The sequence below is a fragment of the Paracoccidioides lutzii genome (genome assembly GCF_000150705.2).
Source record: "Paracoccidioides lutzii Pb01 unplaced genomic scaffold supercont2.4, whole genome shotgun sequence".
Classification (NCBI taxonomy): domain Eukaryota; kingdom Fungi; phylum Ascomycota; class Eurotiomycetes; order Onygenales; family Ajellomycetaceae; genus Paracoccidioides; species Paracoccidioides lutzii.
Window position 1 is genome coordinate 1,254,959 of NW_015440950.1, and position 12,090 is coordinate 1,267,048.

A 12,090-nucleotide genomic window follows, 5' to 3' on the forward strand; every position below is an offset into this window, starting at 1 on the left:
ATTCCCCACGTACTCCAATACAGGAATCTGAACCCTTAACAAATATGTAGTAAAATATAAATTAGCTGTTCCAATACCAATATCTTGAAGAAATACAAAGGTTAAAAGAAGAAGTCTATGCAGTATTATTGGGTGAAGTTAACAATAAATCTATGAAAACCCCTGAAACGCAAAAGTTCGGATCAGGGCTCCAAACACCGTAGATAAATTACATTAATAACCATCTAACAGTCGTACAATCTTCTCAGGAATGGAATTGACCCCTTGTGCGTTGATGGCGCTGACAGGAATGGAGAAAAGCTTGCCACTCCATGCATTCTGCTTACCGCAAGGATGCTCGTGGGTGCCCTTTTCTACTGCTTCCAGATACGAACGGAGAGCGGTGAAGTTCTCTTGAGTGCATGGAAGGTCTGCTTTCGTCCCGATAACGAGCCATGGTTTGGTGTATATTGGGGGAAGACTCTTGGCTGAGACGTCCCTTCTCGACGGGACCAAGGTGGGTGGGGCAACCTGTGGCAAGCCAAAACAATCTTCAGACTGATCTGATGAGTTATGATCCAGCGGGGTCCATGAGATGAGCCGATGCTGTGTTTTTAGATTTAATTCGCGGTCTTGAAGACGGCTGTACTCGTTCAGCTCTCGCCAAAGCCCTTTAAGGGCCTGAACGGCGTCTCCTGCACTGAGATCGATGACGAATGCAAGAATTCCTGCTCGCTCGACGTGACGAAGAAATCCAAGTCCGAGGCCCTTATCGAGATGGGCTCCTTCTATCAATCCTGGGATATCTGCGATGATGAAATTCGTACGACGTGGGCACCCTGGCTTTGGCTCGATAAGAGGGCGCACAGAGTGATTATCGATGACAACAGTTCCAATCTTTGGAGAGAGAGTAGTGAATGCCCAGTTCCCAATTCGTGTCCGGCTATTGGTAATTGAACGTAGCAAAGTACTCTTTCCCGCATTCGGTAATCCGACGAGGCCCACATCAGCTAGTAATTTAAGCTCGAACTCAAGCTCCAGTTTAATACCCTTTTCGCCCCTGGTTGCAAACCTGGGCTTCGGATTTGTGTTGCTTACAAAATTCGGGTTCCCTAGCCCGCCAACACCCCCCGCAGCAAGCAAAATAGGATCTTGCATATGCTCGGATAGATCAAGATAAATTGGTGCCCTGGGCTGCGACGCAGCAAGGGCGGAGCGGCGTGCTGGTGGTAGGATCGGAAATTGTTCAGTGAAGAAATCGGACGGTTGGGAGCCGGGATAAAATACCCATCGTTCCCGTCGTTCAGACGCTGCGCGCAGTCCTTCTTCCTTTCCCTTCTCCCGGATCAACTGTGCTACAAATCGCTCTTCCTCGGCTGAAGGATCGTACCGTCCAACTTCGCGAATAACTGTCCCGACAGGTACTTGTAACAGCACATCTTTTCCCCGCTGTCCTCCTTGTGACTTCCCTTGGCCACTCCTACCATGTCCGGCTTTGATTACCCCACGTCTAGCTAGCTTGTGGAGACTAGTTTGGCCTTCAATTGCTTGTATATAAATATTTCCTCCGCTCCCACCATCCCCTCCGTTCGCTGGCCCATCGTCAATGTACTTTTCTCGAAGGAATGAAACGCATCCATTGCCCCCTGAGCCCGCATACAGAGTTAATGTGCAGCGGTCTTGGAAAACTGAACGGGAATAATCGGACGGAGAAGGATTTAGGTGATTGGTGTTTAGAGATTCCTCCCCGAAAAATTTTGTTTCACGAGATCCCGTCTCGCTGGTCGTATGCAACGTGCTGGTAAGTCGTCTGGGGACGGCAGAAGAGTGCCGCAGAAACTTGGTGGCTCTGGAAACTGTTGTCAGGCTAGACGCGGGTACAGACTTTGACGACGCGTGATAGAGAAATGGTATCAGGGTCTGTCTTAAATGCGACACGCCGCTCCCCCAGTTCATTTTCCTTTATAAACTCGTCTTGAGTACGAGCGACCCAGAGTTAGATTAGAATTGATACCCCAGCCCTGGACGCGCAATGATGGGTGGTGCGATTCATTGGAGTCGATTTCATAGCTTGAGCACTCGTAATTAGCCTCATAACCGCCTAAACGAACTGTGAGATGATCTTCAATACAGTTTCATCTTCGCTATCCGATAGAGAAGACGTTAAAGATTTCCAGAGCTGAAGGTTCTTGTCCACGTGACTTGGCTTGGAATCTTGGAAGGCTTCTAGAATGTTGACATAACAACAGGAACTTGGCGAACGAACATCTCTATAAGAAACCTGTCCGACTGGTGAGACAAATTTTCATGTTGTTGTCAGTTTTAAAATTTTTATTGTTTTCATCTTAAATACAAATACAGACGATGTATTATTCTGCATTGGGTGCAAGCTGAAACTTTTCTCCTATGTGTCAATGGACACTGCTACATAGTTTTTGCTGCTCTGGCAACAGGCTTCAATTGAATTCGGAATACAATAAATTGACGGCCTAAGGGGGTCTAGTTCCTCGTACGCTGTAGCCTCAATATTGTATGTTTGGATGATCGGCAAGATGTTCGAAGTCGCGCTGGATACTGTACCGGACCTGGCCCAGGATGAAGGGACGGAAGAAATGAGAGTGACGTTGACATATTGGGCTATGACCGATTGTTTGCGCGGGAAATGAAAGGATATAAGGTGTTCCATCGCCGTTGGGAACATGTTAATGGAATGCAATTAGTGTAGAAGTTATTCGCCTTTGGGTTTAGTTTCATTTTCAATTATCATTGTTATCTTCCATCAGATCTGATCATCCCCATGCTGCACTCCACAGTGAAGGCTGCTGTTCTAATAGTGGTTTCAGTGTTCCCAGAACAAGGAAAGATGCCAATCTATCGTCAGCCAGTCAGGTCTTGTCACGGACCATCTGCAGGCTTCTGCAAGATGCTATCCGGGGCGTTGGAGGAAGGTGTTGTGAGCCGGGCCAATCATATCTAGAGGCGTAATCGCGTCTAAGCCACTGACTCCAATTTGTGGGACGCTGAATCGGATCAGGATCACAAAGACTTCGGAGGCCTGAAAAATATTTATGGCGGGACTCTCACACAAGCGGAATACTGCTGGGGGGTTCTGCCTGGATGTATGAGCGAACCCCCAAAGGAGGATGACAGTTAAAAGACAGATGTATAACGATCAGAATAATGAGCAGATCCTTCTTGTAGGCTCAATGGCGTGTGCGCAGCCAATTCTGCAAACGAACTTTTCAGCACAGACCTCAGGGAGAACCGGGGCGTGCGACTCAGTTTGCCTTTTACCAGTTAAGATTCTTCAGAAAATCTGCAGAAGCTAAACCAGAGCATCCAGCCATACGCAGCCAACTCATTTCCAGGCTTTGGTAATTCATCAGGATTGAATCATCCCGAGCCATGTGGGCATCAGCTTAACGGAGGAAGTGTGGAGTATTCACTTGACACTTCAAATGTAGTTGTATCAAACCCCTTCAAAGCCTGTTGTGAGCAAAGTTTTGTTGTTCGACGCCCATAACCTTAATGATAACTTTGGAACATGCATGAGATCCCAGACATATATAGACCCCGCACAGTCAATTCTTCAATAACCTTGAATGGGCAACTTGCGCCATTTTTCCATGAGCAACTGGCACACGCCAGGTGGACTAATTTATCCCCACTCTTCTGTTGCTCTTTCGGATACACCACAGTTTCTAGTGTTTGCTCAAATATTCCTCTGAGTTTTAGGAACATCCCTCCGCTCAATCCCTCTGTTTAGCATCCTGAAACCTACAAAACCGGAAAGATTGACCCCACGGCAGTTGTTTTCTTAATCCTAAGAATAGGATGCCAACTCCAGGGAGGGGGGATTTCACATGCTGTGGCAATAAACATATATTATTGGAGAGATATCGCAATAATAATACACGGAGCAGCGGTTTGCAGGAGTTCATACACACAGGTGGAGGTGCAGAGTAGACTAATCTACTAGGGATAATCAATTGCCTCACGTCACTGACTCAACAGTTTCATAAGCTCCCTCCCTCTAATTAATAGCAATGCTATTTATGCCTGAGACGGCATAAAAGTTCAGCTATGCATGGAAACAATAATATTCATTTTTGGGGCCCAGACGGAACATCGGGAGGTGGATTCAATGTGCGGAATTTCAGCGGGTGGAGTTGTGATGATTGGCGGAAGGAAACGATGGCGAATGAAGATGCCACTCTGCAAGATTAGTTCACATTGGGTGGCAGAGTCCCGGTCAATGACAAATGAGCGCGGTGGTGAAGGACGGTTAAACTCCCAGGAAATCATCAAGGTCACGGCCATTGTATGCCGTTGCCTTGCCGAAACAAAGCTTTGGATGCCCGGTTAACTTAGCTGACAGGATAGAACAACAGATTAAACCTCGTACGCTGAACCGAGCTGACATAACAGCAACGTTAGTTAACGTAATCGATAAGCAAGTCGGCCACATAAGCGAGTCGGCCACTTTCCTCCCCACTGCACAACAAGAATGCCTTCAAAGTCTCAACTATAAAGAAAAACTAGCAAATTACATTATAAATTATTTCCTATATGCTTAGAGCATGTATGAGCAGTATGCCCAATAATCCCACATACACTACACTGTGGTGCTGCACATTTTTGTGGTCATGACTCAGCAGCCTCAACTACCCCCTGCTCCCATTCATTGACTCTTCATACATGATTCAAGTCTTCTTCAATCCTCAAAGCACCCTCTTGAGCTACATACATATGGCCTCTTTCTCATTTCTTCTTTTGTTTGGCATTTGCAGCCCTTAACTCCCTGTTTTCAGCTGCTAGAATAGCAGCACTGTGCATTGTCATTTGACACCCCTTGACCAGCTGACTTAGGGCATGATTGATTGGACTGGGTGGGCTCTGCATACAGTGCTTGATATATTCTTTAACTTTCTCAGCCTGCTGCTCCAATTAATGTATATTATGTGGTGTGGCCATGGCCCAGGAGGCCTGGGAGCTGTGAGAGGTCCCTGGGGGGGTGAGGGTATGCATCATGGTATTAAGCCGCGAGAGAACCTGCTCAGGATTGTATGGAACCAGCTCAGCAGCCCTAAAGCTGCTCTTGATGTTGCTCTCAGTCAGGGCCTGCATCTGAGCTGCAGGATAGAGACTCAAAAACTCCTCCTTGTCAATATGATTGATCCCAAGCCACATCTGGTTTTCCACCTGCTGTCTGTATGCAGTTTTCAGAGGTGAGAAGCAGCCAACATCCAATGGCTGAAGAAGATGAGAGGAATGTGGTGGCATGTAGAGGGCAATTATCTGATTCTCAGTGCAAAATTGATCAAATCCAGCTAAGGCATGGCTTCAGTGTCAGTCTAGAATCAACAGTCGATATCTGTCCTTTGTACAGGGTAGGGTCTCCTTGTTGAACATCTCTTTCAGCCAGTATAAGCCCAGCTGGTCAGTGGTCCAGCCATTCTCACTGACTCCAATCACCCAGTCATGTGGTAGTCCTTCTGTCTCATACCAGCAGGATTGATGCATCTTTCCTTTGAGGATAATCATCATATGCAAGGCTCAGCCAGTTGCATTGACTCCAGCAATAACAGTCACCCATTCCTGATCTCCAGGCTGTACAAGCTTGGGATTCTCAGCTCTTTCAGATTCAGTCATCACCCTGGCAGTCCCAATTACACCCATCTGAAACCCAGTCTCATCAAAGTTGTAGATATCATCTTCCAGGATCCCATACTTCACAATAGTGTTTCATATGAGCCTAAACCACCCATGGATAACCTCAGGATCCTCACATAAGGCCCACTGATGATCATACTTGCATGAGAACTTGAATTTCAGCTCATCATGGTGCTTGACAAAGTTTCATACCCAGCATTCACCTACTGTGAGTGAGGAGTTGAATCCTTGGCTGGCAAGAAGAAGGTTGGCCATTTCTTGTACAGCTGCAACCTGGGGAGGCTGACCTCATTCATTCATGGTCAGAATCCATTGAACAAGAGATTCTTCCTCTGTAAGACTAAGTTTCTGGTTCTTTGGGAGAGTGTTAACGCGTGCTGTATGACCATGTACCCAATCACCTAGAATGAAACATGGAACATCATACAGCTTTGCTGCAGCTTGTACACTTGAAATTTGACCATTTTTAAATGCTTGAATGACTAAAAGAAGCCTTCCTTCCTGAGTAGAGGCTTTATTTCTTTGTGTGGTTGACATTTTTGATGATGAAGATGTTGTTCTGGGATGAGATGAAAAGTGGCCGACTTGCTTATGTGGCCGACTCGCTTATCGATTACGTTACAGACTACGGATCGGGCTAATAATACCGTACCATTCTCATGCAAAACACAAACAACTTCTTACGCCGTAGATACTCCCACTAGTTCCTGCACGGTACATCAATACATACATGACCAGGATCAAACCCTGACCGGAGATAAAAAAACCCCCCTACATGACCCACTAGCCGTGGCTGAGAGCAACGCTGGACCCGTCACCGCGGGACCCGACCCCGTACCCGAGAAAACTTAAAAGGTTCGAGGATAGTTACCAAACATCAAACGGAGTCGACGCCGTCTTATCACTTTCAAGACGAAAAAATATCAGTTCCTGACTGGTGCGACTAAAGCCTTAGCTAGTTATTCTACGGTTTTTGAGATGATATTTCTGAGACCAATGAGCTTTGAGTCTTTCAAGCAGCTGAGGTTTCAATGTTTAAAAGAACATCACATGCGTTCTTTTGAGCGGCGCATTAGTTACGCTCTAACCTAAAATTCCTTTAGGTGTTGAATCGGAGATCTCCCAGGGATAACAGTAACTGAGCTGGCCGTGCAGTTCGACGTATGATGGTTGGAAGATAGTGGATGAGAAAGGCCATCGAAGCCCGGAGCTGAATTGCGATCCCTTTTGTTTTAACGCACCAACTTGGAGGTTTATCTTTTTTCTCTTGTCAGTGCAAGAGAATCGACGGGGCCTTTCTTGGCGGCCCCATCGACCTATATTTTTACACTGAAGGCATGCTGGACGGCTGTCTTAAGTTGATATGGGATTATTGTAGCAAACAATTACGCTTATTATATTTTTTCCCCCCCGACCCGCGACGGCGTACCTAGTTGGCGCCCTTCCATGATGATTTCACTGTAACGCACAAACTTGTGCCTTGAGAGTGGAAAATGTTGACCATTTTCTGCTCGGTAATGTATGCAGTTACCTTATCATTGTCATTATTTAGCAGTATGGTGAGAGGCTAGTTCTCGTAATTGTCCGAGCATGTGAATATCTTCCATGTTTTCTAGTTATCCTGGTGGAGAGTGGGCACTGATGATCTTATACTACACTTAAATGATTAAATCCCTAGCAGCTCACCGCCTCGAAGAGTTGTTGGTGCACCAGTCACAAGTTATATCCTGCGACGAAACAGCAAAGGTGGCGTTAAATAGAATATTTGCTAGCCTAAGATATGATATTACATATCTTAATTGGTGATCAAAGCATTTGAATCCATTCCTCTTCGGCAACGCGCCCTAGCTGAAATCTGGGTATTTACAAGTGAACTGTTCTGGGGTTTGGAGAAGGTCATCAGCAGCCTATCCCGGATCATCGCTGTTGTAATTGTGTAAGAGCTGCGGATAACGCCTCAGGCGCACAACGAGCGGACAGACAAGACCATCGGCATATCAGCGTAATTAATATCCCTGTCAATTTTGTGGTAACCCAGAACCGGGGCATGTAAAATCTGTTGCTTCTTCACCACTAAATATTACCCAGTGCCGGTGTGAATCAACCTTGCTCTCAAATCAACGCGTGTATCAAAGGCAAAACGGTCAGGCAACCTTTCTGGTTGGTTTCAGGGATCAACCGGGACAACACCCCCGAATCTATCTGGGATCCAAGATTCCATGGCAACGATCCCATTGGCTCATGATTGGCAAATTAAATTTCCTCGCTCGTGAATTCCATCTACCCATTTCGACTTGCCTGCCAGTCATAGAGTGCGGCATGATGATTTCACTCCTCGATCCCCACTCAAACAGATGAGGACAGCCACTTGTGTGTTATTTGTTATTCTCGATGCCTAGTTATTCGCACCCAAGCCTCTAGCTGGTGGAAATTGTTCTGTACATGTAGCTGAGCGATTTAACTAATTAACTAGTTAGTTATAATCGCGGTGCGAAATGATCAGAAAATCTTTTGCAGGGAGTGCCAAGCCGATAACTATATCGTCTGGAAATTTAGACGAGGGCCTCCAATGAATATATAGGCGCTTTGGTGTCCGCGGTGCATCAACCCCAACTCAGATTTCAGTCCCACGCTTGCGTTGTTGCAGCGGCAACGTTGCTTCTAGTTCTTCAACTTGATATGTGCGCCAGGGACTCAGGGTGACTTCACGCTTGCATCCCACATATGCAGGCCTAGAGAAATCGATTTACCCAAAATTGCATATCTCGATCACAACCCAATTGCGAACAATCAATTGTTCGATTTTCTGCAATGCTTTGGAACAAACGCTTTAAAAAAAAAAAAAAAAAAAAAAAAAACCCTGAAGTTCCCCCCCACGACCGAATCTACATTTAGAAAGCCGGATTCTTATGTGGATTCAAATTTCACGGATTTTAAATACGCCAGCCATCCCGCATACATATCCAGAGATGTTGATCAGGACCATCCATGGAGACAGAATATATATCAATGGGATTTTTTGAGTATAAGCAAATACAAGTACAGCTCGTTACCTTATATATTGCCCATCGATTTTAACTGGTACCAAAAACAATACCATCATTATTATTGCTGGCTTTGGGACTTATGTATGGATGCGGAGAGGAACGTGAAGAAACTGCTGACAGCTCAAGTGATCATATTCTGCGGCAGCTGTCATCTGAGGAAGATCATGTGCTCATTCACAAAGAATTGATTTCATGTATGTGTATGTCCAGTACTGGAACAATTTTGTGGATCCAGGACTATTTGAAACAGGCCCCCTGGTTCATCAGAATCACCGCCCAATTGTCGATTCACAACCCTTCCAGGTTTTAACTAGAGTAAAACAGGCCCTAACTAACTGGTCCGCCTCTCGAATCACTAAATTTTATTATCATGGTTTTAAGGCGAAAAGATTCCAAGGAACAGAACCTCAGCCCAATAGGATCAATTAGCTTCCAACCTGACAGTTTTCAGTGTGAACTGAGAACCGTGATGACGACATCCCCACTCCCTTTCTGGATGGGGAAGCGGATACTATCATTCCAAAGTTATTATTTGACTGGGGTCTTCTGGAGAATATCGACTGGCAAATTAGGGAGTTCATATTCAGGACAACGCCACCCCCTGCTTGGTCAACAACATTAGCTGACTTGGAGAACTAGTTAATCTTTCCATCAGTATATAGGCGTTGTGAAAAAAATCGGCGCACAGCCTGCATTATCCAATGACTCTGATGAACCTTGTCATTGTTTTGATTTATGATGGAGAAGCCCAACTGGTAACCAAAGTTTGGTCAGGCTCTCATAAGAAAGCTGATGCCTACACAAACAACCGCTCGCCACTCTAGTCAACTCCAATTTCACTGAGGAAACAATCATTTCATGCCTTCGTGTGGTGTGGTTGAAATCAAATTTTGGAAAAGTTCAGTTTTGCTTCATTCCCATGAAGGATTGATTGAGTTTCCTCCGTGTAGTCCATTATTTATGAGACTTATCAGAAACCCAGCTGTTGCTATTCCTTTTTCCATTTAATAATTTTTACGGTTCGGCCCTAATAAGACGATACATCCGGGCAGGAAATTGTGTAAGTGCGGGCTTTCCTACCAATCATGATATTGAAGACAAGTGAGAAGAAAGAAAGCTGCTATGTATAAAAGCAGGGAAAAGTCGAGTTCACAAAAGAATAATTAGGGAAAGGGTGATTTGTTGTTAACAATTTGTGTCACAGAAATTAATATTATTAATAACAGCCCAGCATTGTGAATGGCTGCCATTATCGCGAGTATGTTCCATTGATACGGTAGGGTGCAAATACACCCTTTCGCGCTACTGTGGCATTGTTTCGGCCAATGGATAACAAATCCCATCAAGATACATGGGCCTACACTGGTGTGTTATTATTCTTGGATACGGAATCATCCCAGGGTTAACACTACAGTGAGATTTGCTTTTTCTCATCAAAAACCGCTCTATCCAGATTGTCGGTAACTATAGGAGCACGATGCCTGACGCCTATGACTCTTGTGGCAATGATAGTTAGGCGCCGCCAAACGTCCAAGAGTCACCTGCCCCAAGCTTGTTCACGCAAGTCCCTTATTTTCCAGGCTCTTCAACACTTATGTCGTTATCGAGTCACTGGCTCGGCTCTCTTTCTTTCTTTCTGTCTTTCTTTTAATTTTTCTTTTCTTTTCTTTTCTTTTCTTTCTTTCTTTCTTTCTTTTTTTTTTTTTTGCCTTAACTATTGTGCCACCCCAGCGTTCTTTCAACCTGTCATCGTGATTTTCCTGATCATTTCTGGAGTGTACCCAATGGTGTGCAAGTTCTGTTGTGAACGAACCATTTTACATGCTTGTTTCTGTCTAATGATCAGCATACTGTCCAGCCCATGAAAGTGCACGAATGACCACCCAAATGCCAAATAATGCTGATGACGCTGTGGACACCACAATATCCGACTGGAGTGGTCCTGACTTCCTATAGCTTCGGGTTTGTGATACTGACAAGCAGTTTGCTTTGCCAGATGACTGTTTGCCTACCCCTGCCTTGAACGAGTTGCTAATTCAGATATCGAAGGATCTCCTAGACACACTCCGGAGTCCGTACGCGTGATTGAATAAGTACGAAATAATGAATACCTGCGAAATAATAGTTCGCACAACGTAACTTAATTATCTGTCCGAGGGATGATAATATTAAAATATCATCTCCTTGCCTTACGTCTCATATAGCTTGTATCTAGATGCTCCCAAGTCCTTGCCCACCTGTCACTTCTTCTGTTCCCCAATATTTGGGCTTGGTCCCACGGATCTACTGGATTCAAGGAATTTTAATTTAGGTCCATCTTGGGGAGAGATGGGCTGCTGAGGTATCCACTTTGGTTTGCTACTAATTAATTAATGGATTAGTAGGATTTGAAAGGGGCTAAGCTTGAGTTTCGGTTCCAACCCTGCCCGATATGCCATTGTCAAACCCGACTCAAAAAGGCAAAATCCGTCCTCTCATCCTGTCATGGGAATGGTGGGACCATCTCCAGCGGGTGCCTGAAACCCCCAGCTATTCTAGTACGGTACTTTCGTACTGGGATCTCATTACTCTCCCTCTATGACGCAGCCCTTCTTGTTCCATCAGCACTCGAAGATACGTATTTTTTAATAAAAAAAATATTGTCTTTCCGCCGCCCTTTTCCCCCCACCCCACCCCCCCACATGTTTAGTTTTACTGCGCCTTTTAGATACCTTTGATATCGGGCTTAATATTTGCTATTGCCTGGGACGATTTTATTTCATGTTGCCCTGTCCCGATCGTCTGGGAAGCTTTAACAGAATGCTATGCATCACTTCCCTTATCTTCCAGGGTTGCCTCCCGACCTAATGGGAACCAACTTTATTTCCCCCTTCTTTTTTCTTAGTTTTTTCAAAGATCTGATTGTTTCCTGATTATTTTTTTCTGTTTCTATATCCATTCAGACTTGCAGGTATATATCTTATATTCTTTCAGCTCGTCCTTCACTCTCTCATAGTGAATCTATGACACGGACGCTTCCAGCTCTACCTTCAAGAAGTTCGATTTTGGGCAACTTTTTTCTCATATCTATTTCATACCTATTTTATCCACTTGTTACCCGGCTTCTTTCTCGAGAACTGAGCAACATAGTTCACAACTATAACCCAAATTAGCACCAGTGTTTGATGCCCATGCCCAAGATTAAGTAACGGTGGCAGCTCAGTGCTTTGGGAACTGAGAAAGGTCCACCACACCTAGTCCGCAGAAGTTAGCTACCTGCTTTTCTGGCATTCTACCCATCATTTTTCTGTCAATCCGCAACTGGGAGACACATCTACAAAAACAAAATTTCATTTCTCGTCATATATCCATCAAAATTAAAGTCTTTCTGCCCGTTCGAGGAAGTGACGAG

General features: G+C 45.0%; 1 protein-coding gene across 1 annotated transcript; it reads right to left on the reverse strand.

Annotated features, from left to right (window-relative positions):
* Positions 1-213: 213 nt before the first annotated feature.
* PAAG_11436 (obg family GTPase CgtA) lies at positions 214-1,935 on the reverse strand (the record flags this gene model as incomplete). The annotated part of the gene is made up of 1 exon (XM_015847086.1): positions 214-1,935. The coding sequence occupies one exon, from the start codon at positions 1,933-1,935 to the stop codon at positions 214-216; it is 1,722 nt and encodes a 573-aa protein (XP_015703348.1).
* Between the last annotated feature and the right edge of the window lie 10,155 nt (positions 1,936-12,090).